The 22,904-nt window shown below is 39.1% G+C and overlaps 1 protein-coding gene across 5 annotated transcripts in view; it reads right to left on the minus strand.

Annotated features, from left to right (window-relative positions):
* Positions 1-22,904, minus strand: part of PFKFB1 (6-phosphofructo-2-kinase/fructose-2,6-biphosphatase 1) — a 101,836-nt gene that overhangs the window by 22,918 nt on the left and 56,014 nt on the right. For all 5 annotated transcript variants that reach the window (XM_043895033.1, XM_043895030.1, XM_043895028.1 and 2 more), the window contains 6 exons: positions 13,124-13,249; positions 9,665-9,758; positions 8,763-8,829; positions 7,860-7,934; positions 7,373-7,429; positions 1,454-1,575 (listed from right to left, as the gene is read on the minus strand). In XM_043895033.1, the coding sequence (XP_043750968.1) occupies positions 1,454-1,575; positions 7,373-7,429; positions 7,860-7,934; positions 8,763-8,829; positions 9,665-9,758; positions 13,124-13,249 (541 nt within the window). The remainder of the gene's footprint in view (positions 1-1,453; positions 1,576-7,372; positions 7,430-7,859; positions 7,935-8,762; positions 8,830-9,664; positions 9,759-13,123; positions 13,250-22,904) is intronic.

Genomic DNA, 22,904 nt, shown 5'->3' on the forward strand with positions numbered 1-22,904 from the left:
TAGGGCACAGCTAGGTTTGGGCCTTGATGCATGGATTGTAAATGTCTGTTGATGAAAAAATGATTAGATAAAGTCAGCTTTCAGAATCAGTTATCTTTGGACCTGAACTGATTCATGAAACACTGAGCATCTGCAGAAGTCTAGGCCAAAGGCTAGAGCTTTCTTGATGCTGTTCTTTCACTCTAGTGCTCCTCCTTTGAACTTCTCATATAGTGACTTTGTGGAAATTTGAAAAAGCTTCCCTCACTCCAGTACAGATGCCTTGATGAGAAAAGCAATTTTACCCTTGACCTGGCACAGTGAACAATATTCACAATCATACGTAAGGTCATGCTCCTTGCACTGAGTATCATATGACACTTTTTATGATACAGATATGTGGGAGGGGATAACCATGATGGAAGTTTGAACATAGGAATTTGAGTATATATTCTGCTACTGACTCATTGTGTGGCCTCAGGTAAGCCCTTGCCCTTCTCTATGTCTAAGAAGTGAAGCAGTTACAATGTTCACCTTGGGGATTTTGGTTGGACAAAGCTGGAAGGATGCTCTTTAAACTTCTTAGAGTGGTGATAACTATTAGCAGCCTCCTTATACTTCTTACTTGAGGCCCAAAGGGTCTGAGTGACCAGGGTCTCTTCTCATCACAATCTATTTTGAAAGAAAGTGAGCTTCTGGGAACACCTTATGTCTAAAGCTAACATTTTCCATGTACTTCCAGCTAACACCTCTCCAATCTTTAGTTGGTTTTATGAATGAAAGTTTCATATTTTTCATGCATCTTCTCATATATCAAAGCACTATGGAAGCTACCTGAGGATAGAATCTACTTTTCTTGCCCTTATTTACACCCGCTATATACACCACAGCCCAAAGAAGTCAAATACACATTGACTGAAAAAAGGTATATGTACATTGTGAAAAAAAACATGATTAAGAGACAGAATGTGTGATTAAAATCCTAGCTTCATGTGGCAGAAGATTGAGCAAGCTCAAGCTCCTTAAGATGCAATTTCCTCTTCTTGAAAATTTGTGATCATAAGACCTATTTCAGCCTCCTTAACTGGAGTGCCAAGGGCATTCAATGAAACAAAAAAAAAGGTGAACATGTTTGGAAACTGAAGTGTCATCCATATGTGAAGAATACTTTTGAGAACATAATAGTAACAACCATAGGGGAGAGGCATTTTCTCCCAGAGACCAGGGTCCTAATAAGTCCATATTGTTCAGTAAAACATTACTTCAATTCTCTTGTGAACACCTTACACATCAAAGAATCACCATGTCGTGGATAATTAGAGCTGGGAGGGCCCTTGAAGACAGATCAAGTGTAGCTCCCTGATTTTGCAAATAAACTTGAGACCCAGAGAGGGAAGGCATTTCTTCAGGTCTTATAAGACATCAAAACCAGGCTAAGAATCCAGACCTATACTTTGTGGTGCTGGGTTCTTACCTATCCAGTTCATCATCCAAAGGTTGGTAGTTGACCTCATAGCACTCTATTCTCTTTAGAAAATCTTCCAGAACCTTTTCACGATCACAGTCTATATAATCAGGACTGCCAAGTTTCACTTGCTGGAAGAAGGGAGAAAGAACCATGGGAGACAGAGATTCTGACAGTGCCCTTGGGAAGAGCTCTTAGAGTTCACTGAGTACAATATCCCTCATCATAAAGATGAGGAGATTGAGACTTAGAGAGAGGGCCTTGCTCAAGTTTACAAAATCAGACAGTTGAAGAGAATCTGAATGGTATAACCCCTCATTCCTTATCTCTGTGTGCTCAAACAAGGTCTGTTACATTATATTCAGTTCTAGAATACACAGTTTAAGATAATCATTTATAAGTGGACTGGAAATTGTGGTGTGACAAGTGGTTGAAGAAGAGGAACAGGAGATCTTGACCAGGGGTCATAATGGCTTACATGTATCAAGTGTTTACTGGGGTAACTTAGCATATGTTGGCTCTAGATTTCTGAAGGGCTGGCATCTTCTAATCCCTTAGGATCTAACTTCTCTACCCATATTCTCCATCTCAGTGAATGGCACTATCATCTACTCAAGTCAGTTCAGTTCAGTTCAGTTCAGTCACTCAGTCATGTTTGACTCTTTGTGACCCCATGGACTGCAGTACACCAGGCCTCCCTGTCCATCACCAACTTCCGGAGTTTATTCAAACTCATGTCCATTGAGTCAGTGATGCCATCCAACTATCTCATCCTCTGCCATTCCCTTCTCCTCCTGCCTTCAATCTTTCCCAGCATCAGGGTCTTTTCTTTTTCTTTTTTTTTTTTAATTTTTATTGTTATTTATTTACTTATTTTTTCAGTGGGTTTCGTCATACATTGACATGAATCAGCAATAGATTTACACGTATTCCCCATCCCGATCCCCCCTCCCACCTCCCTCTCCACCCGATTCCTCTGGGTCTTCCCAGTGCACCAGGCTTGAGCACTTGTCTCATGCATCCCACCTGGGCTGGTGACCTGTTTCACTATAGATAATATACATGCTGTTCTTTCGCAACATCCCACCCTCACCTTCTCCCACAGAGTTCAAAAGTCTGTTCTGTACTTCACCACTACTATTCAACATAGTGTTGGAAGTTTTGGCCACAGCAATCAGAGCAGAAAAAGAAGTAAAAGGAATCCAGATAGGAAAAGAAGAAGTGAAACTCTCGCTGTTTGCAGATGACATGATCCTCTACATAGAAAACCCTAAAGACTCTTCCAGAAAATTACTAGAGCTAATCAATGAATATAGTAAAGTTGCAGGATATAAAATTAACACACAGAAATCCCTTGCATTCCTATATACTAACAATGAAAAAACAGAAAGAGAAATTAAGGAAATAATACCATTCACCATTGCAACAAAAAGAATAAAATACTTAGGAATATATCTACCTAAAGAAACAAAAGACCTATACATAGAAAACTATAAAACACTGATGAAAGAAATCAAAGAGGACACAAACAGATGGAGAAACATACCGTGTTCATGGATTGGAAGAATCAATATTGTCAAAATGGGTATTCTACCCAAAGCAATCTATAGATTCAATGCAATCCCTATCAAGCTACCAACGGTATTTTTCACAGAACTAGAACAAATAATTTCACAATTTGTATGGAAATACAAAAAGCCTCGAATAGCCAAAGTAATCTTGAGAAAGAAGAATGGAACTGGAGGAATCAACCTGCCTGACTTCAGACTATACTACAAAGCCACAGTCATCAAGACAGTATGGTACTGGCACAAAGACAGAAATATAGATCAATGGAACAGAATAGAAAGCCCAGAGATAAATCCACGAACTTATGGACACCTTATCTTTGACAAAGGAGGCAAGGATACACAATGGAAAAAAGACAACCTCTTTAACAAGTGGTGCTGGGAAAGCTGGTCAACCACCTGTAAAAGAATGAAACTAGAACACTTTCTAACACCATACACAAAAATAAACTCAAAATGGATTAAAGATTTAAATGTAAGACCAGAAACTATAAAACTCCTAGAGGAGAACATAGGCAAAACACTCTCCGACATAAATCACAGCAAGATCCTCTATGACCCACCTCCTAGAATATTGGAAATAAAAGGGTCTTTTCAAATGACTCAGTTCTTCACATAAGCATTGGAGTTTCAGCTTCAGCATCAGTCCTTTCAATGAATTTTCAGGACTGATTTCCTCTAGGATGGACTGGTTGGATCTCCTTGCTGTCCAAGGGAATCTCAACAGTCTTCTTCAACACCACAGTTCAAAAGCATCAATTCTTTGGTGCTCAGGATTCTTTATAGTCCAACTCTCACATCCACACATGACTACTGGAAAAACCATAGCTTTGACTAGATGAACTTTTGTTGGCAAAGTAATGTCTCTGCTTTTTAATATGCTGTCTAGGTTGGGCATAGTTTTTCTTCCAAGGAGAAAGTGTCTTTTATTGTTATGGCTGCAATCACAATCTGCAGTGATTTTGGAGCCCAAGAAAATAAAGTCTGTCACTGTTTCCATTGTTTCCCCATCTATTTCCCATGAAGTGATGGCAGTGGATGCCATGATCTTAGTTTTCTGAATGTTGAGTTTTAACCCAAGTTTTTCACTTTCCTCTTTTACTTTCATCAAGAGGTTCTTTAGTTTTTCTTTGCTTTCTCTCATAAGGGTGGTGTCATCTGCATATCTGGGGTTATTGATAATTCTTTCGGCAATCTTGATTCCAGCTTGCATTTCATCCAGCCCAGCATTTCTCATGATGTACTCTGCATGTAAGTTAAATAAGCGGGGTGACAATATATAGCCTTGACCTACTCCTTTCCCGATTTGGAACCAGTCTGTTGTTCCACGTCCAGTTCTAACTGTTGCTTCTTGACCTGCATACAGACTTCTCAGGAGGCAGGTCAGGTGATCTTGTATTCCTATCTCTTTAAGAATTTTCCACAGTTTGTTGTGATCCATACCGTCAAAGGCTTTGGCATAGTCAATAAAGCAGAAGTAGATGCTTTTCTGGAACTCTCTTTCTTTTTCTATGATCCAACAGATGTTGGCAATTTGATCTGTGGTTCCTCTGCCTTTTCTAAAACCAACTTGAACATCTGGAAGTTCACGGTTCATGTATTGTTGAAACCTGGCTTGGAGAATTTTGAGCATTACTTTACTAGCATGTGAGATGAGTGCAATTTTGCTGTAGTTTGAGCACTCTTTGGCATTGCCTTTCTTTGAAATTGGAATTAAAACTGACCTTTTCCACTCCTGTGGTCACCGCTGAGTTTTCCAAATTTGCTGGCATATTGAGTGCAGCACTTTCACAGCATCATCTTTTAGGTATTGAAATAGCTCAACTGGAATTCCATCACCTTCACTAGCTTTCTTCATAGTGATGCTTCCTAAGGTCCACTTGACTTCAGACTCCAGGATATCTGGCTCTAGGTGAGTGATCACACCATTGTGATTTTCTGGGTCATGAAGATCTTTTTTGTATAGTTTTTCTGTGTATTCTTGGCACCTCTTTTTAATATCTTCTGCTTCTGTTAGGTCCATACCATTTCTGTCCTTTGTTGAGCCCATCTTTGCATGAAATATTCCCTTGGTATCTCTAATTTTCTTGAAGATATCTCCAGTCTTTCCCATCCTATTGTTTTCCTCTATTTCTTTGCATTGATCACTGAGGAAGGCTTTTTTTTTTTTTTTTTAAATCTCTCCTTGCTATTCTTTGGAACTCTGCATACAAATGGGTATATCTTTCCTTTTCTCATTTGCCTTTCACTTCTGAGTCTTAAATGAATCTGAGAGTCATCCTAGATGTGTCTCTTTCTATCATCCCCCACCTCTTATAAGGTACCTCACTATATAGAAGGTATATGTAGTGAAGATATACCTTCACTATATTTTCTAAATAGCTCCCCAAATGGCCTCCATTCTCTCCTTCCTGGATGCTCACTCTAGCTTGTGACAAGTTGCTCTGTTTAGAGTTTACTTTCCCTTCCTAGTAGCAAGAAGGACAGTTCCAATGTGCACACCTGAATATGGAATTCCTCTACTTGAAACCCTTCACTATTTCCTCATCTCTTTTAGGACAAAGTATGAGATATTTTGGGTTTGCCAGGTGGCACTAGTGGTAAAAACCCACCTGCCCATGCCGGAGACATAAGAGGCACAGGTTTGATCCCTGGATCAGGAAGATCCCCTGGAGAAGGACATGGCAACCCACCCCAGTATTCTTGCCTGGAGAATCCCCATAGACACAAGAGCCTGGTGAGCTACAGTCCATAGGGTTGCAAAAAATTGAACATGACTAAAGTAATTTAGCATGCATGCATGAAATATTTTAGTAGGTGACACATGGCTTGTTATGATTGTGCCCTGAATGATTTCTTCATCCTCATCTCCCATTGCTCTTCTAGTCCTCCACACACTTTGCTTTAGCCAATCTAAGCTATTTCTAGTTCCCCCAAGACACTGTACTTAGTATATGCCATTCCCTTATTTTCCATTCTTTACCTACTAAATACCTATTCATTCTTCAATATGCAGGTCAGCTGTTATCTTCATTAAGAAGCTTTCCTACGCAAGGTTAGTTCTTCAACAGCCTTCCACAGCCCCCTTTGTTCGCTTATCTCAGCACTGATCTCACAGAGTTATATCTATTACATTGTCAGTCTCCCTCATTAGACTGTGAGTTCAAGGCTGGACTCTCCTTTATCTATTTCTGTCTCTAATACCCATAATGGTTCAGTCCAGGTGTTTGGATTCAATTTATGTTCAATCAACAAATGGATGGACAGGTGGATGGATGAAAACGAAAGAGAGGATTTGGACATATTCTATGCCTCAAGAGGCAAAAATAGGACCAATGAGTGGAGATTACAGGGAGTCAGATTTCAGCTTGATTGGACTGCATTTAATGAAGGCAGTAAGCCTCATCATTGGAGGTACAAAAAGAAAATCTAGACAAACATTTAGCTAAGATTTCAGGTTTCTGATGAAACACTGAAGGAGGTGATCTTTAAGGTCTCCTCTGTCCCCAAGATACAGTAATTTGATGAAATAGGAAACAATAAAATGTGGTGAGTGTTCTAAATCTAGACCACATGCCTGGAATCTAAGAGCAGTGATAAATTTGATACAAATTGTGGGGCAGAAAAAAAGAGCTTTCAAGACACATAGACAGACCTGAGGTTCAGTCCCAGTTCTGTCTCTTCCCGGCTGTATGAACTCTTGACAACTTACTTCTCCCCTTGGAACCTTAATTTCCTCTCTCCAGTACTAAGAAGAATTTCACAGAATCATTGTATGCCAGGATGGTGAAGGAATACTTCCTATAGGAAGTGGGAGGAGAAGCTCATGGAAAAACACCTCCTTTAACTACAGAGATATTTCTAGGCATGATCCAAATCTGAGACAAAGCCAGAAAGATAAAAACCAATACAGTATACTAACACATATATATGGAATTTAAAAAGATGGTAACGATAACCCTATATGTAAAACAGAAAAAGAGACACAGATGTACAGAACAGACTTTGGGACTCTGTGGGAGAAGGCGAGGATGGGATGTTCTGAGAGAATAGCACTGAAACAAGTGTACTATCAAGGGTGAAAGAGATCACCAGCCCAGGTTGGATGCATGAGACAAGTGCTCAGGGCTGGTGCGCTGGGAAGACCCAGAGGGATGGGATGGGGAGGGAGGCGGGAGGGGGGATTGGGATGGGGAACACATGTAAATCCATGGCTGATTCATGTCAATGTATGGCAAAAACCACTACAATATTGTAAAGTAATTAGCCTCCAACTAATAAAAATAAATGAAAAAAAAATAAGCTTCAACTAAAAAAAAAGAAAGAAAGAAAGAAAGAAAAGGTGACTGGTGCTCCTTACCTTGATGTTTTCTGCAATGACGTCAGGGTCATTACAAATGGACTCAATGAAAAAGACCTATACAAGAAACAAAAGAGAGATTTCAGCAAGGAATTATGTTTGGTATGAACTAAACATAATTTGACCTCTTCTCAATGACTCTGAGCCATCTTTACAGGCATTTCTGACAATGTAATTTCATACAGTGGTACTTTAAGGATTCTGAGTTTTATGAGGCAGATTGGCCCTAAATTGTAGTAATTCCATCTCCTCCTTCCTCATACCCACCCAACAGTGTCAGCTTCTCAGTAATGCCTTATGTGGCATCCCTTCTTTCCTGTTCTGTTCTGTTTTTATGTTTCTAACTGTGATCTGAAAAGCCCTATAACTCAATTACAATGCTGAGCCTATGGTAACTGATTTTGCATCTCTGTCCCCTGGTTTGGCTTTCTTTGGGGTTTGCTCATAGATGAGTAGGATCTAGATAAGAGTTTAAGAGTTACTCTACCTTGTAACCATGTTCTTTAGCAAACTGCAGAATCAGTGATCGTCGTTCTCTGGTAGTGTTGGTGGCATCAAAAACCTAGAGGCACACGATGAGATTGGTTTGCTTTAAATCTAGTTCTGCTTTAAATCTATGCCTACTCTTTGACCATCCCTATGCTAAGCAAACGGCTTCAAGGAGGAGATAAAACTTGACCAGGGTTTTGAAGGATTTGAAATGGCTTATATCAATTTCTCAAGCATTCATTGAGCCTTTGTTGTCTGCCCAGAAATGTAGCAGACTCTGTAAGCATAATAAGGCCAGAGGAAAACTGTGGAATTCTATTAGGGCCATTTTACAGGTTAAATAGCTGAGACTTAGAAGAAGGGTTTCTTTTACCCAAGGCCACTGAGACTTATTGACAAAGCAGAGTTGAAACTGATTTTCTCAGCTCCTAGGTGAAGCTTCTTCCCTCCCTATCATTTTGGAGTTCTTTGAAGCCCTTTTAGAATTTCCAAATTCTATATCAGAGGTTTATGAGATTAAATTGACTACATGTTTAGGTAAATCTCTAGAACTCAAAAATGTTTGTATTGCAGTCAAATTCTAGTGTAGTCCTGCTGAATTCTTGGGAGTAGAGTGGTAGACTATATTGGTTAGGAGTATAGATTCTGGAGCTATAGAACCTGTATTCCAGTTCTGGCCTACCCTTTGGGAAAATATTTAACTATTTGGTCTTTCTGCACTACATTTTCCTGGGGTATAAAATGGAGTATAGTAAAAAATACTTATCTTGTGGGGGAGGGTGGAATTAAATTAATACATGCAAAGTGCTTAGAATAATGTATAGAACATAAGAAACACTCAAAATATATTAGCTCTTCTCCATCCCAACAGAAACCCCAAAGAAAATGCAAATTTCCTTACTGCAACACGACCTTCCTCATGGCTGAGATAGCTATGAACATCTTTCAGGGCTGCTAGGGCACACTGCCTGAAAAAGATGAAGAAAGAAACAGAGACAGCTACTATGTCCAAGAAGGGTTCCTCTCTATTCTGCATTATCTTTTGCACTATATCTCATATGTCATACGTTAAATTATTCATCTGTTGAATATCTACAAAGGGTGTTCTATGTTCTAAGAACTATGACAAGCACAGAGAAGTCACACAGTTGAAAATGGCTCTGTGTAGACATTTTAGGGGCATAACATACCCAGCAAAAGTAGACTAATGACCGAGCCATACTATTAAGGGCTCCAAACCTTGGACTAATAGTGCTCAAACTGAATTGGGTCTTGAACCCAAGAAGAGCCTGAATACATAGTCTGTGAAGCAGAAGGCATTCCTGGCATATATAACAGGGCAAACACAGGTAACATGATGGAAATGTATTTACGCTTTTGGCAAAAATCTGTTTAGTGATTATTGTTTCTTTGTTGGCTTTCATTATGAGGATGTAGATCAATAAGTGAGACTCAGGCACTGTTCTGAAAGTGTTCAGAGTCTTGTAGAGGACAAACACCTTGAAGTTGAATGGATGAGATTGGAGTGGGCCAAACTACTGAGACTCTTATTTTAAATGATAGGCTAAATTTCTACTCTTTCCTGTCAGAAGTAGGAAACTGTTTAAAGTTCTTAAGCAAGGGATGGATATGACCAGAGATAGACTTTGATTAATATAGTGTAAGGGTTGTCTTAACTCCACTTTGAGAATCTAGATGGTCTCCTTACTAACTCAAATTGCTCTGCTTTTCTCCCCTTTCATCTGAATAGAGGCCTTCCTCCGCCAGGGGGCAGCAAAGGTCTTTAAAATGTTAGGTACTCACTTCCTGATAAGTAGGGCCTCCATGTTGTCGGGAAGAAAGAATTCGTAGTTCTTGTAGCTCACTGCCTCTCGTCGATATTGGCCTAAATTAAACACTGAAAGCAGGAAGCCCTGGTGAAGTGGTTGGGAAGATCCCGGTGGCAAAAAAAAAAAAAAAAAAAATCCTTTCTGGGAGGGATCTCAGAGGTAAAAGAAGGTAGAGTTTCTAATTATATAACATGTATACAAAGCCTCAAATTATGGCGTCCAGCTCTCTTACTCCTCACAACCTTAAAAAGTAGTAATCGCCATTTCCATTTTAAAAATGAAAAAATTAAATTTCAGAGAAAGAAAGTAACTCTCATAGTAAGTGGAGAGCTGGGATTCAAACACAGGTCTGTTTGGTTTCAGAGCTGGTGATCTTTCCACTATTCCATTTTATCATAAACTACAAAGCTTTTAATGCCCCACTCCATTGGAGAGATAAAGAAACTGGGATCCAGGGAGTAAACCAAGGGTCAAACATTGAGCAAGCAGGGGACATAACTAGACTTGGCCTTCTGATACCTAGTCCAATGCTATCATATTTTATGCATCAGTATAGAGAACCTAGATTTGTTGAACTTTTTAGGCCACACTTTCTCATTTGTAGTGGTAAAAACCAGAGAGGAAGGAGGGAAAGGGGGAACAAGGGGATAATAGGCAAAGATATAATGTACTATTTTATTCATTCATCCAACAAATACTTTCTCATGTCTACTTTGTAAATCAGGACATGAGTTCTGGGGTCTCAGAGATGAATCTGATCTGCATGATGGATCCACAAGAAGCTCACCATCCAGAAGGCAGGACAGAGAGTAAACCAGAAAACAGAGAGCTCTCATCCAGGTTATTAAGTGCTCTGACAGAGTCATGCAAAAGAGTAAGGGGGAAGGAAAGACTAACTAAACTTAGAGTAGTCTCAGAAGCTTATTTTGGAGAAAGCAGCATTTGTTCCAGTCTTTATAGGAAGGCAGACCTTTTATAGGCAGGCATGGTGTGTGGGAGAGGGGAACAAAGACATTCCAGGTAGAGGAACAGTTTGAGCAAAGGTGTGGCATTGGCAGAATGCAGAACATGAGTCATCCAATTGTGAGTGAGGCCTGTGAGCCTGGCAGAGGCCAATCATGGAGAGCCTTGAATGAATGATAGGCTAAGGAGCTTGGATTTAAACCTGCCAGTCAAGGGAACCCTTGGTAGCTATAGATATGGGCAGCTATGTGTTTGAAATATGACTCTGAGGGTCTCTGTGTGAGTGGAGCAGATGGGAAGCAGGTGCATAGGAGCAGAGACCCATCTGCCACCATCACATGTGCCCCTACACTCAGCAGAGGCTCCTCAGAGCCTGCAGTCCTACAAGAACTATTCCTTCTCCCCTTCTCTTCTGCCAATGTCCTATTCCTCCCATAAGACCCACCCAGCTCAAATATACCACATATGGAAGATTTCACTGCCTTCCAGGTGGTGATTTCCTCTGTGAGACCCTCAGTACCCTGCTCTGGGATTCTTCAGTGACATGTATTCTTATGCACTCCAGCCAAATGGAGAAATCTTTAAGGACGGGGTGTGAATCTCATCTACTTTTGCATGTCCAGTGCACAGTATGGGTTTTGGCACATGGAGGACCAGTGGGAAACTCACCAGTGAATGAGAGAAACAGAAAGTAAATGAAGGGAAATAAGAAATGGGAGAAGGAGAGGAGAAGACTGGAGAGAGGGAGGGAAGGGGGCAGATAGATAGGGTGTTGGGATGGTCAAGAGAAATGAGAGGAAGAACATGGAGGGGAGTACAGGGCCAATGTGGGTTCTCTCCTCTTCCCATCAGTAGTGCCAAGTATCAGACAGTGGGTGTCAGTGTCAGACACAGTGTTAGGCTTTGGAATCAACCAGATGTAGGTTCCATCACCTTGTGTTCCATCACCTTGGTTGATGTTACATACATGTGATGTGTTCCATCACATGGTGACCATGTGCCTTCAGACAAGATGCATCAACTCTTGGGTGTTAGTTTCTTCAACTGTGGGATGATGATAATACTAGCTCCTCCCACAAGGGTGTTTAAGAGCTTAAGGATAGATGTGAGTTATTTTAGGGCAAGGGTCCTATCTTACTTGTTTTTGTTTGCCCAACATCCAACAAGGGCCTTGACACAACTGTGCTCAACAAATAATGACTGAGCAAATGAATGCCTGAGAAGAACTTTTTCCCGCACTGGGGAGCAGTGCTCCATTCCACAAGAGAAACAGGCTAAGCACTTGCTTAGTGTACCAGTAAAGACACAGCACCAGTAAAAGTTTTCAGTCAAGTGGATATGCATTAAAAGTATTAACATAGTCATTAGGGGATAAATTTAAAAAATTGGTAGACTTTTTTACATTTACTGTTTTTATTCTGAATTACATATGATGCAGGGGCACCCTAACTTTTAGCATTTAGAACCTCTAAATGTCTTAATTTTGTCCTACTTGAACAATAGAAATGAATAAGATCTAAGAGCTTACCCCAGAGCAGCTCCTGGGGCGAGAGACCCAGACACACAACACACTATGTAATTAGTGTCGGCATAGAGGGGGCTGTAAAAAGTGTTGGTGTGGGAGCCCAGAGAAGCATGGTCCTAGGGAGAATAGAGGAGTCAAATAGGAATGGGGATACAGGATGGGGATAGAGAAATCAAAAGGAGAATAGAAGAGAGTGATTGCTGAATAAGAGATAGTAAGCAGAAAAGATATCACATGGGGAGAAAAGAAAGCTGAAAGCAGGGAGTGTGGGAGGAGGCTGACAGGCTGTGAAGGAGATCCCTCTGGAGGCGGAAAGAGGCAGGGTCACTTCCTGCTGGAGAGGGGGAGAAGCAAGGCACAGACCTAAGGAGAGGCTTGGAGACAGGACACTTTCTGGACTGGAGAGGTGAGCTAAAGTGCCCTGCTATACTGAAGAGCTTGTGGGGGCCTCCAGGCTGGGGTTTCGATGTGCTTGACTCTATACATCCATATGTTCTGAAGGGAACCTTAAGGTTGTAAAGAAATGATAATGCTAATAAAATAGTATTATTGATGTAATATTAATAAAAATGGTAATAAAAGTAATATGTTATTGATAGAGTGATTTTGAGGTCTTACAAAATAGACCTCCTTTGAAACAGATATTTAATCTTATTAATTTTCCTATACTTAGCCCCTAGCATAAGATTTGGCACTGGATATGTACTGAAGAAATTGTAAAATTTATGAAGGTGGTAGTAGCAGTAGTAGAAATAGTAGTAGCAGTTATAGTAGTAGTAGTAGTAGCAGCAGCAGTAATAATATTAGTAATAGTCTTAGTACTGTTAATAGTGGTTTGAGACATTCCTGTACTAGTGGTTTTGCTCTTTTGAGATTAGCTACCTTACTCTATACTCCATCAGTGTTCTATAGAGGGCTGTAGAACAAAGGGTTTCAGAGGCATACCTTTAGTTGGTGTTCCTATCCAGTTGAGATAGCGCGTGAGCTTTGTTGAGATGTAGGTCTTTCCTCGAGCTGGTAAACCCACCATGATCACCATCGTGGGGGAATTTGTAAACTGTGGTATGGATGCTGGAAGACAAACAGAGCTTCAAATCTTATCCTCAGATTTACATGATACTAAGTTATCATCACAGAGATGTAAAATTTAAAAGAGTCTCTCTCTAACATTTATATAACAAGGAAAAAAGCTAGAAAATTGGAAATTTTCTTCATTTGAATTCATGAGCAAACTGAGATTGCAATGCAAAATGCTAACCTCAAATCTGTAAATGCAGGCATCTACAGGGAGAAACAGGGCCCAGGTATTTGCTTACCTTTTACAGATACTACTGAATAACATATAAATATAAGAAGTTACAGCTAGATTCCTGAGGACTTTCAAGGTGGTGGAGGAATTAGACAAGGAGATCAACTTCCTCCCAATAAATGCATTAAAAATCCATCTGCATATGGGATAACTCCTACAGAATACCTCCTGAACACTGACAGAAGAACCTACACTTCCAAAAAGGGAAGTTAGTCTCTTCAGAATGAATGTGTGAATTTCTTTGAGTGCTCTGGGCTGTTTGTGTTGGTTTCGCATTAGTCTTGGGGTTTTGTCTTCTATGCTGTGTGGCCTGTGAAATCTTCCTGCTACAGTAAGGGGTTGGGCCTAGACCCTTGAAGTGGGAGATCCAAGTCCAGGGCTTTGGATCATCATAGAGCTCCCAAACCCATGGAACATTAATCAGTGGTAGCTTTCCCCAAAGCCTCCATCTCAACACTAAGACCAAGACACACCCAAAGGCCAGCAAGCTCCAGTGCCAGACACTTCATGCCAAACCTTCAGAAAAATAGGAACTCAACTCTGCCCATTAGCAGACAGGTTACCCAAAGTCATGCCAAGTCCACTGACATCTCATAACACTTTACTGGATATGGCACTGTCCTTCAGAAAGTCAAGATCCAGCTCCATTCACCAGAACACAGACACAAACTCCCTAGTAGGAAACCTTCACAAGGCACTGGCCCAAACCCACCCAGGGTGGGGGCAGGCTTGACAATTAATAGCAACTAAGACCTTCCAGCCTGTAGAAAGGTGACTCCAAGCACAGTAAATTAAACAAAAATGAAAAGACAGAGAAACATGCAGCAGTTGAAGGAATATGGTAATAACTCACAAGGCAAAACAAATGAAGAGGAAATAGGCAGTCTATGTGAAAAAGAATTCAGAGTAATGATTGTAGAGATGATCCAAAACTTTGGAAATAAAATGGAGGCATGGATAAATAGAGTGGAGGCATGGATCAAAAAGATACAAGAAATGTCTAACAAGAACTTAGAAGAAATAAAGAATAGAAAATAAGCAATGAACAACACAATAACAGGTTAATAATGCATTAGAGGGAAACAATAGCAGAATAACTGAGGCAGAAGAACGGGTGAGTGAGCTGGAAGATAGAGTGGTGGAAATAAGTGAAGCAGAGCAGAATAAAGAAAAAAAGGATCAAAAGAAACAAGAACAGTCTCAGAGAACTCTGGGACAACATTAAGTGAACCAACATTGGAATTATAGGGGTCCCAGAATAAGAAGAGAGAAAGAAAGGGTATGGGAAAATATTTGAGGAGATTATAGTCAAAAACTTCCCTAACATGGGAAAAGAAATAGCCACTCAAGTCAAGGAAGCCCAGAGAGTCCCACAAGGGTAAACCCAAGGAGAAACATACCAATACACATATTAATCAAGCCAATGAAAATTAAGAAGAACAAATATTAAAAGTGGCAAGGGAAAAGCAACAAATAACATACAAGGAGATTTCCATAAAGCTAACAGCTCATCTTTCAACAGAAATTCTGCAGGCCAGAGGAGAGTGGCAGGGTATACTTAAAGTGATGAAAGGGAAAAAAAACCCTACAATCAAGATTACTCCATCCAGCAACTATCTCATTCAGATGTGAAGGAGAAATCAAAAATTTTCCAGACAAGCAGAAGTTAAGAGAATACAGCACCACCAAACCACTTTTACAGCAAATGCTAAAGGAATTTCCCTAGACAGGAAACACAAGAGAAAAAAAACCTGTAAAAGCAAATCCAAAAACAACAAAGCAAATGGTAATAGGATCATGCATATCAATAATTACCTTTTGTAAATGGACTAAATGCTCCAACCAAAAGACATAGATTGGCTGAATGGATACAAAAACAAGACTCTTGTATATGCTATTTACAAGAGACCCACCTCAGACCTAGGGACACATACAGACTGAAAGTGAGGGGCTGGAGAAACTTATTCCATGCAAATGGAAATAAAAAGAAAGTGGGAGTAGCAATATTCATATCAAATAAAATAGACTTTAAAATAAAGACTGTTATAAGAGACAAGAAAGGACACTATATAATGATCAAGGGATTAGTCCAAGAAGAAGATAAAACAATTAATATGTATATACACACACACACTAAACATAGGAACACCTCAATACATAAGGCAAATGTCAGCAACTATTAAAGGGGAAATCAACAGTAACACAATAATAATGGGGGACTTTAACACTTCACTCACACCAATGGACAGATGATCCAGACAGAAAATTAATAAGAAAACACAAACTTTAAATGATATATTGGACCAGTTAGATCTAATTGATATGTACAGGGCATTTCTTCCCAAAACAATAGATTTCACTTTTTTTTAACATACACATGGAAAATTCCTCAGGATATATCACATCTTGGGTCATAAATCAAGCTGCAATATATTTTTAAAAGTTGAAATCATTTCAAGCATCTTTTTTGATCACAACGTTATAAGATTAGACATCAACTACAGGAAAAAACTATTAAAAACACAAACACTAGGAGGTCAAACAATACACTTCTGAATAAATGAGAGGTCACTGAAAAAATTAAAGAAGAAATAGAAAAATGTTTGGAAGCAAATGACGATGAAAACACAAGTCAAAACCTATGGGATGAAGGAAAAGCAGTGCTAAGAGGGAAGTTTATAGCAATACAAGCCTAGTTCAAGAAACAAGAGAAACATTAAATAAACAACCTAACCCTACACCTAAAGCAACCTGAAAAAGAACAAAAAAGCCAAAGTTAGCAGAAGTAAAGAAATTGTAAAGATCAAAGCAAAAATAAATGAAAAAGAAATGTAGACAATAGCAAAGATCAATAAAACTAAAAGCTGGTTCTTTGAGATGATAAACAAAATTGAAAACCATTAGCCAGACTCATCAAGAAAAAAGGGAGAAGACTCAAATCAATAAAATCAGAAATGAAAAGGAAGTTACAACAGACAATGTAGAAATACAAAGGATCATAAGAGACTACTATGAGCAGCTATATGCCAATAAAATGAACAAACTTGAAGAAATGGACAAATTCTTGTAAAAGTATGACCTCCAAAACTCAACCAGGAAGAAATAGAAAACATAAACAGACTAATCACAAGCACAGAAATAAAAACTGCAATAAAAAATCTTCTAACAAAAGCCCAGGGCCAGATGGCTTCACCGGCTAATTCTACCAAAGTTTCAGAAAAGAGCTAACATGTATCTTGCTCAAACTTTTCCAGAAAATTGTAGAGGAAAGAAAACTTTTGAACTCATTCTATGAGGCCACTATCACCCTGATACCAAAATCAGACAAAGATGCTACAAAAAGAGAAAATAACAGGCCAATATCACTGATAAACATAGATGGAAAAATCTTCAACAAAATTCTAGCAAAGAGAATCCAATAGCACATTAAAAAGATCATACATCATGATCAAGTGGGCTTTATCCCAGGGATGCAAGGATTCTTCAGTATATGCAAATTAATCAATCTGATACACCATATTAACAAATTGAAAGATAAAAATCATATGATCATCTCAATAGATGCAGAGAAAGCTTTTGCAAAATTCAACATCCATTTATGATTAAAAACACTCTCCAGAAAATAGACATAGGAGGAACATATCTCAACATCATAAAGGCCATATGTGACAAACCTACAGCAGACATTATTCCTAATGGTGAAAAACTGAAAGCATTTCCTCTAAGATCAGGAGCAAGACAAGGGTGCCCATTCTTGCCACTATATTCAACATATTTTTGGAAGTCCTAGCCACAGAAATCAAAGAAAAAGAAATAAAAGGAATGTTGATTAGAAAAAAAGAAATAAAACTGTCACCACTTGCAGATGACATGGCATGTGTATTATGTTTTAAGTTGTTTCAGTCATATCTGACTCTTTGTGACCCTACTGACTGTAGCTCATCAGGCTCCTCTGCCCATGGGATTCTCCAGGCAAAAATACCAGAGTGAATTGTCATACACTCCTCTAAGGGATCTTCCAGACCCAGAGATCAAACCTGCATCTCTCATGTCTCCTGCATTGGTAGGCAGTTTCTTTACCACTAGTGCCACCTGGGAAGTCCCCCCCCCCCCAAATAAAGGTAGGCTAGAAGTAAAAGGCTGGTAAAAAAGATACACCAGAAAATTACTAGAGCTAATCAATGAGTATAGGAAAGTTGCAGGATATAAAATTGTTACACAGAAATCCATAGCATTCTTTACACTAACAGTAAAAAATAAGAAAGAGAAGTTAAGAAACAGTTGCATTCACCATTGCAAAAAAAGAACAAAATACCTAGGAGTAAACCTACCTGAGGATATGAAGGACCTGCATGCAGAAAATTATAAGACACTGATATAAGAAATCAAAGATAACACAAACAGATGGAGAGATATACCATGTTCCTGGACTGGAAGAATCAATATTGTGAAAATGACTATATTGCCTAAAGCAATCTACAGAATCAGTGCAATCCCTATCAAACTATTGATGGTATATTTTTAAAGAACTAGAACAAAAAATCTCACAATTTGTATGGAAACATATAGACCATGACTAGCCAAAGCAATCTTGAAAATGAAAAATGGAGCTGGACACATCAACTTTCTTGACTAAAGACTATACAACAAAGCTATAGTCATCAAAATAGCATGGAATTGGCACAAAAGCAGAAATGTAGACCAATGGAACAAGATAGAAATCCCAGAGATAAATCCATGCACATATGGACACCTTATCTTTGACAAAGGAGGCAAGAATATACAATGGAGAAAACATAGTCTCTTCAATAAATGGTGATGGACAGCTACATGTAAAAGAATCAAGTTATACCAATTTGTAACACTATATGCAAAGATAAACTCAAAATGGGCTAAAGACCTAAATGTAAAACCAGAAACTATAAAACTCTTATAGGAAATCATAGGCAGAACACTCTTTAAAATAAATCACAGCAAGTTCCTCAATGACCCACCTCCTAGAGTAATGGAAATGAAAACAAAAATAAACAAATGGGACATAGCTAAACTTAAAAACTTTTGCACAACAAAGGAAACCATAAACAAGATGAAAAGACACCCTCAGAATGGGCAAAAATAATAGCAAGTGAAACAACCAAGAAAGGATTAATCTCCAAAATATACAAGCAGCTCATTCAGCTCAATGCCAGGAAAAAAAAAAAAAACAATCCAAAGTTAGCAGAAGACCTAAACAGATATTTCTCTAAAGAAGGCACGAAAAGATGCTCAATATTGCTCACTGTTAGAGAAATGCAAATCAAAACTACAATGAGGTATCACTTCACACCAGTCAGAATGGCCATCATCAAAAAATCTATAAATAATAAATGCTGGAAAGGGTGTGGAGAAAAGGGAACCCTCTTGAAATGTTGTTGGGGGTGCAAATTGATAAAGCCACTGTGGGAACAGTGTGGAGATTTCTTAAAAAATAACTAGGAATAAAACTACCATATGACACAACAATCCCACTACTGGGCACATACCCTGAATAAACCATAATTGAAAAAGACAAATGTACCCCAATGTTCATTGCAACACTATTTACAATAGCTAGAACATGGAAGCAACCTAGATGTCCATTGAAAGAAGAATGGATAAAGAAGCTGTGCTACGTGTATACAATGGAATATTACTTAGCCATAAAATGGAACACACTGGACTCATTTCTAATAAGATGGATGAATCTAGAGCCAATAGGGTCATACAGAGTGAAGTAAGTCAGAAAGAGAAGAAAAAAATATCATATACTAACGTATGTATATGGAGCCTAGAAAAATTGTATTGATGAACCTATCTGAAGGGCAGTAATGAGTATGCAGACATAGAGAACTTGTGGACACAGTAAGAGAAGGAGAGTGTAGGACTTGTGGACACAGTAAGGGAAGGAGAGTGTAGGACAAATTGAGAGAGTAGCATTGAAACATATACATTACCATATGTAAAACTAGATAGGAAATTTTCTGTGTGAGGTAGGGAGTTCAAACCCAGTGTTCTGTGGCAACCTAGAGGAGTGGGATGGGATGGGAGGGAAGTTCAAGAGGGAAGGGACATACCTATGACTGATTCATCTTGATGTATGGCAGAAAGCAACACAATATTGTGAAGCAATTATCCTCCAATTAAAAATAAATAAATATAATTTTAAAAAGTAAACTATAAACACTAATGAAAGAAATGAACGACACCATAAACAGATGAAGAGATAGTCCAGGATCCTAGAATAGAAGAATCAATATTATGAAAATGACTATACTATCCAAAGCAATCTACAGAATCAATGCAATTACTGTCAAATTACCAATGACATTTTTCACAGAATGACAACAAAAAATTTCACAATTTGTATGGAAACACAAAACACTCCAAACAGCCAAAGCAATCTTTAGAAAGAAGAATGGAGCTAGAGGACTCAACATTCATGACTTTAGACTATACTTCAAAGCTACAGCCATCAAGACAGTATGGTACTAGCACAAAAACAGAAATATAAACCAATGGAACAAGATAGAAAGCCCAGAGATAGGCCCACACACTTATGTGCACCTTCTTTTTCACAAAGATGAGAAGAATATATAATGGAGAAAAAAATAGTATCCTCAATAAGTGGTGCTGGGAAAACTGGACAGCTAGCTACATGTCAAAGAATGAAATTAGAACACTTCCTAACACTATGCACAAAGATAATCTAAAACGGGCTAAAGACCTAAATGTAAGACCAGAAAGTATAAAACTCTCAGAGGAAATCATGGGCAGAACACTTTTGACATAAATCATAGCAAGATCCTCTATGATCCACCTCCTAGAGTAAGGGAAATAAAAACAAAATAACAAATGGGACATGATTGAACTTAGGATATTTTGCATAGTGAAGGAAAGCATAAATATGTGAAAAGACAGCCCTCAGAATGGTAGGAAAAATAACTGCAAATGCAACAACTGACAAAGGATTAATCTCCAAAATATACAAGCAGCTCATGCAGCAAATATCAGAAAAACGACCCAATCAAAAAAATTGGTTGGAGACCTAAAGAGACATTTCTCCAAAGAAGACATTCAAATGACTAATAAACACATGAAAAATGCTCAAAATTGATCATCACTAGAGAAATGCAAATCAAAACTTCAATGACGTGTCAACTGAAACTGGTCAGAATAGTAATCAAAAAATCTACAAATAATAAATTCTGGAGAGAATATGGAGAAAATGGAGCTGTGTTGCACTGTTGGCGGGAATATAAATTGATTCAGCCACTATGGAGAACAGTATGGGGATTTCTTAAAAACAAAACAAAACAAAACAAAACAAAAAACTAGGAATAAAGCTACCATATGACCTGACAACCCTAACCTTAACCCAGAAAATTTGGAAAACTCAGCAGTGGCCAGAGGACTGGAAAAGGTCAGTTTTCATTCCAATACCAAAGAAAGGCAATCCCAAAGAATGTTCAAAATACCACACAGTTGTGCTCATCTCACACGCTAGTAATGCTCAAAATTCTCCAAGCCAGGCTTCAACAGAACATGAAAGGTGAACTTCCAGATGTCCAAGCCAGATTTAGAAGAGGCAGAGGGACCAGAGATCAAATAGCCAACACCTATTGGGTCATCGAAAAATCAAGAGAATACCAGAAAAACATGGACTTCTGCTTTATTGATTACGCGAAAGCCTTTTATTGTGTGGATGACAACAAACTCTGGAAAATTCTTAAACAAATGGGAATGCCAGACCACCTGACCTGCCTCCTGGTAAATCCGTATGCAGGTCAAGAAGCAACAGTTAGAATTGGACATGGAACAACAGACTGGTTCCAAATCGGGAAAGGAGTAGCTCAAGGCTGTATATTGTCACCCCGCTTATTTAACTTACATGCAGAGTACATCATGAGAAATGCTGGGCTGGAAGAAGCACAAGCTGGAATCAAGATTGCCAGGAGAAATATCAATAACTTCAGATATGCAGATGACACCGCTCCTATGGCAAAAAGCGAAGAAGAACTGAAGAGCCACTTGATGAAAGTGAAAGAGGAGAGTGAAAAAGCTGGCTTCAAACTCAACATTCAAAAAACAAAGATCATGGCATTCGGTTCCATGACTTCATGGCAAATAGATGGGGAAAAAATGGAAACAGTGACAGACTTTATTTTCTTGGGCTCCAAAATCACTGCAGATGGTGACCACAGCCATGAAATTAAAAGATGCTTACTCCTTAGAAGAAAAGCTATGACCAACCTAGACAGAATATTTAAAAACAGAGACTGACAAAGCTATGGTTTTTCCAGTGGTCATGTATGGATGTGAGAGTTGGACTACAAAGATAGCTGAACACTGAAGAATTGATGCTTTTGAACTGTGGTGTTGGGAAAGACTATTGAGAGTCCCTTGAACAGCAAGGAGATGCAACAAGTCCATCCTAAAGGAAATCAGTCCTGAATATCCATTGGAAGGACTGATGCTGAATCTGAAGCTCCAATACTTTGGCCACCTGATGCATAGAACTGAGTCATTTGAAAAGGCCCTGATGCTGGGAAAGACTGAAGGCAGGATGAGAAGGGGATGGCAGAGGATGAGATGGTTGGATGGCATCATCAACTCGATGGACATGAGTTTGGGTAAGCTCTGGGAGTTGGTGATGGACAGGAAAGCCTGGCATGCTGCAGTCCATGGGGATGCAAAGAGTTGGACATGACTGAATGACTGAACTGAACTGATGACCTAACAATTCCACTATGGGCATAAATCATGAGGAAACCATAATTGAGAAAGTCACATATACCCTCAATGTTCATTGTAGCACTGTTTACAATAGCCAAGACATGGAAGCAACCTAGGTGTCCAATGACAGGTGAATGAATAAAGAAATTGCTGTATTTATATACAAAGGAGTATTACTCAGCCATAGAAAAAGAAAACATTTGAATTAGTCCTAATGATATGGATGAACCTAGAGCCTATTTAACAAAGTAAAGTAAATGGGAAAGTGAAAAACAATATCATATATTTTAACAAACGTTTGTCTAGAAAAGACTATGGTTTTTCCAGTGGTCATGTATGGATGTGAGAGTTGGACTGCGAAGAAAGCTGAGTGCCGAAAAATTGATGCTTTTGAACTGTGGTGTTGAAGACTCTTGAGAGTCCCTTGGACTGCAAGGAGACCCAACCAGTCCATCCCAAAGGAGATCAGTCCTGGGTGTTCACTGGAAGGACTGATGCTGTGGCTGAAACTCCAATACTTTGGCCACCTCATGCAAAGAGTTGACTCATTGGAAAAGACCCTGATGCTGGGAGGGATTGGGGGCAGGAGGAGAAGGGGACGACAGAGGATGAGATGGCTGGATGGCATCACTGACTCGATGGACATGAGTTTGAGTAACCTCCTGG

This window comes from Cervus elaphus, chromosome X, assembly GCF_910594005.1.
Source record: "Cervus elaphus chromosome X, mCerEla1.1, whole genome shotgun sequence".
Taxonomy (NCBI): domain Eukaryota; kingdom Metazoa; phylum Chordata; class Mammalia; order Artiodactyla; family Cervidae; genus Cervus; species Cervus elaphus.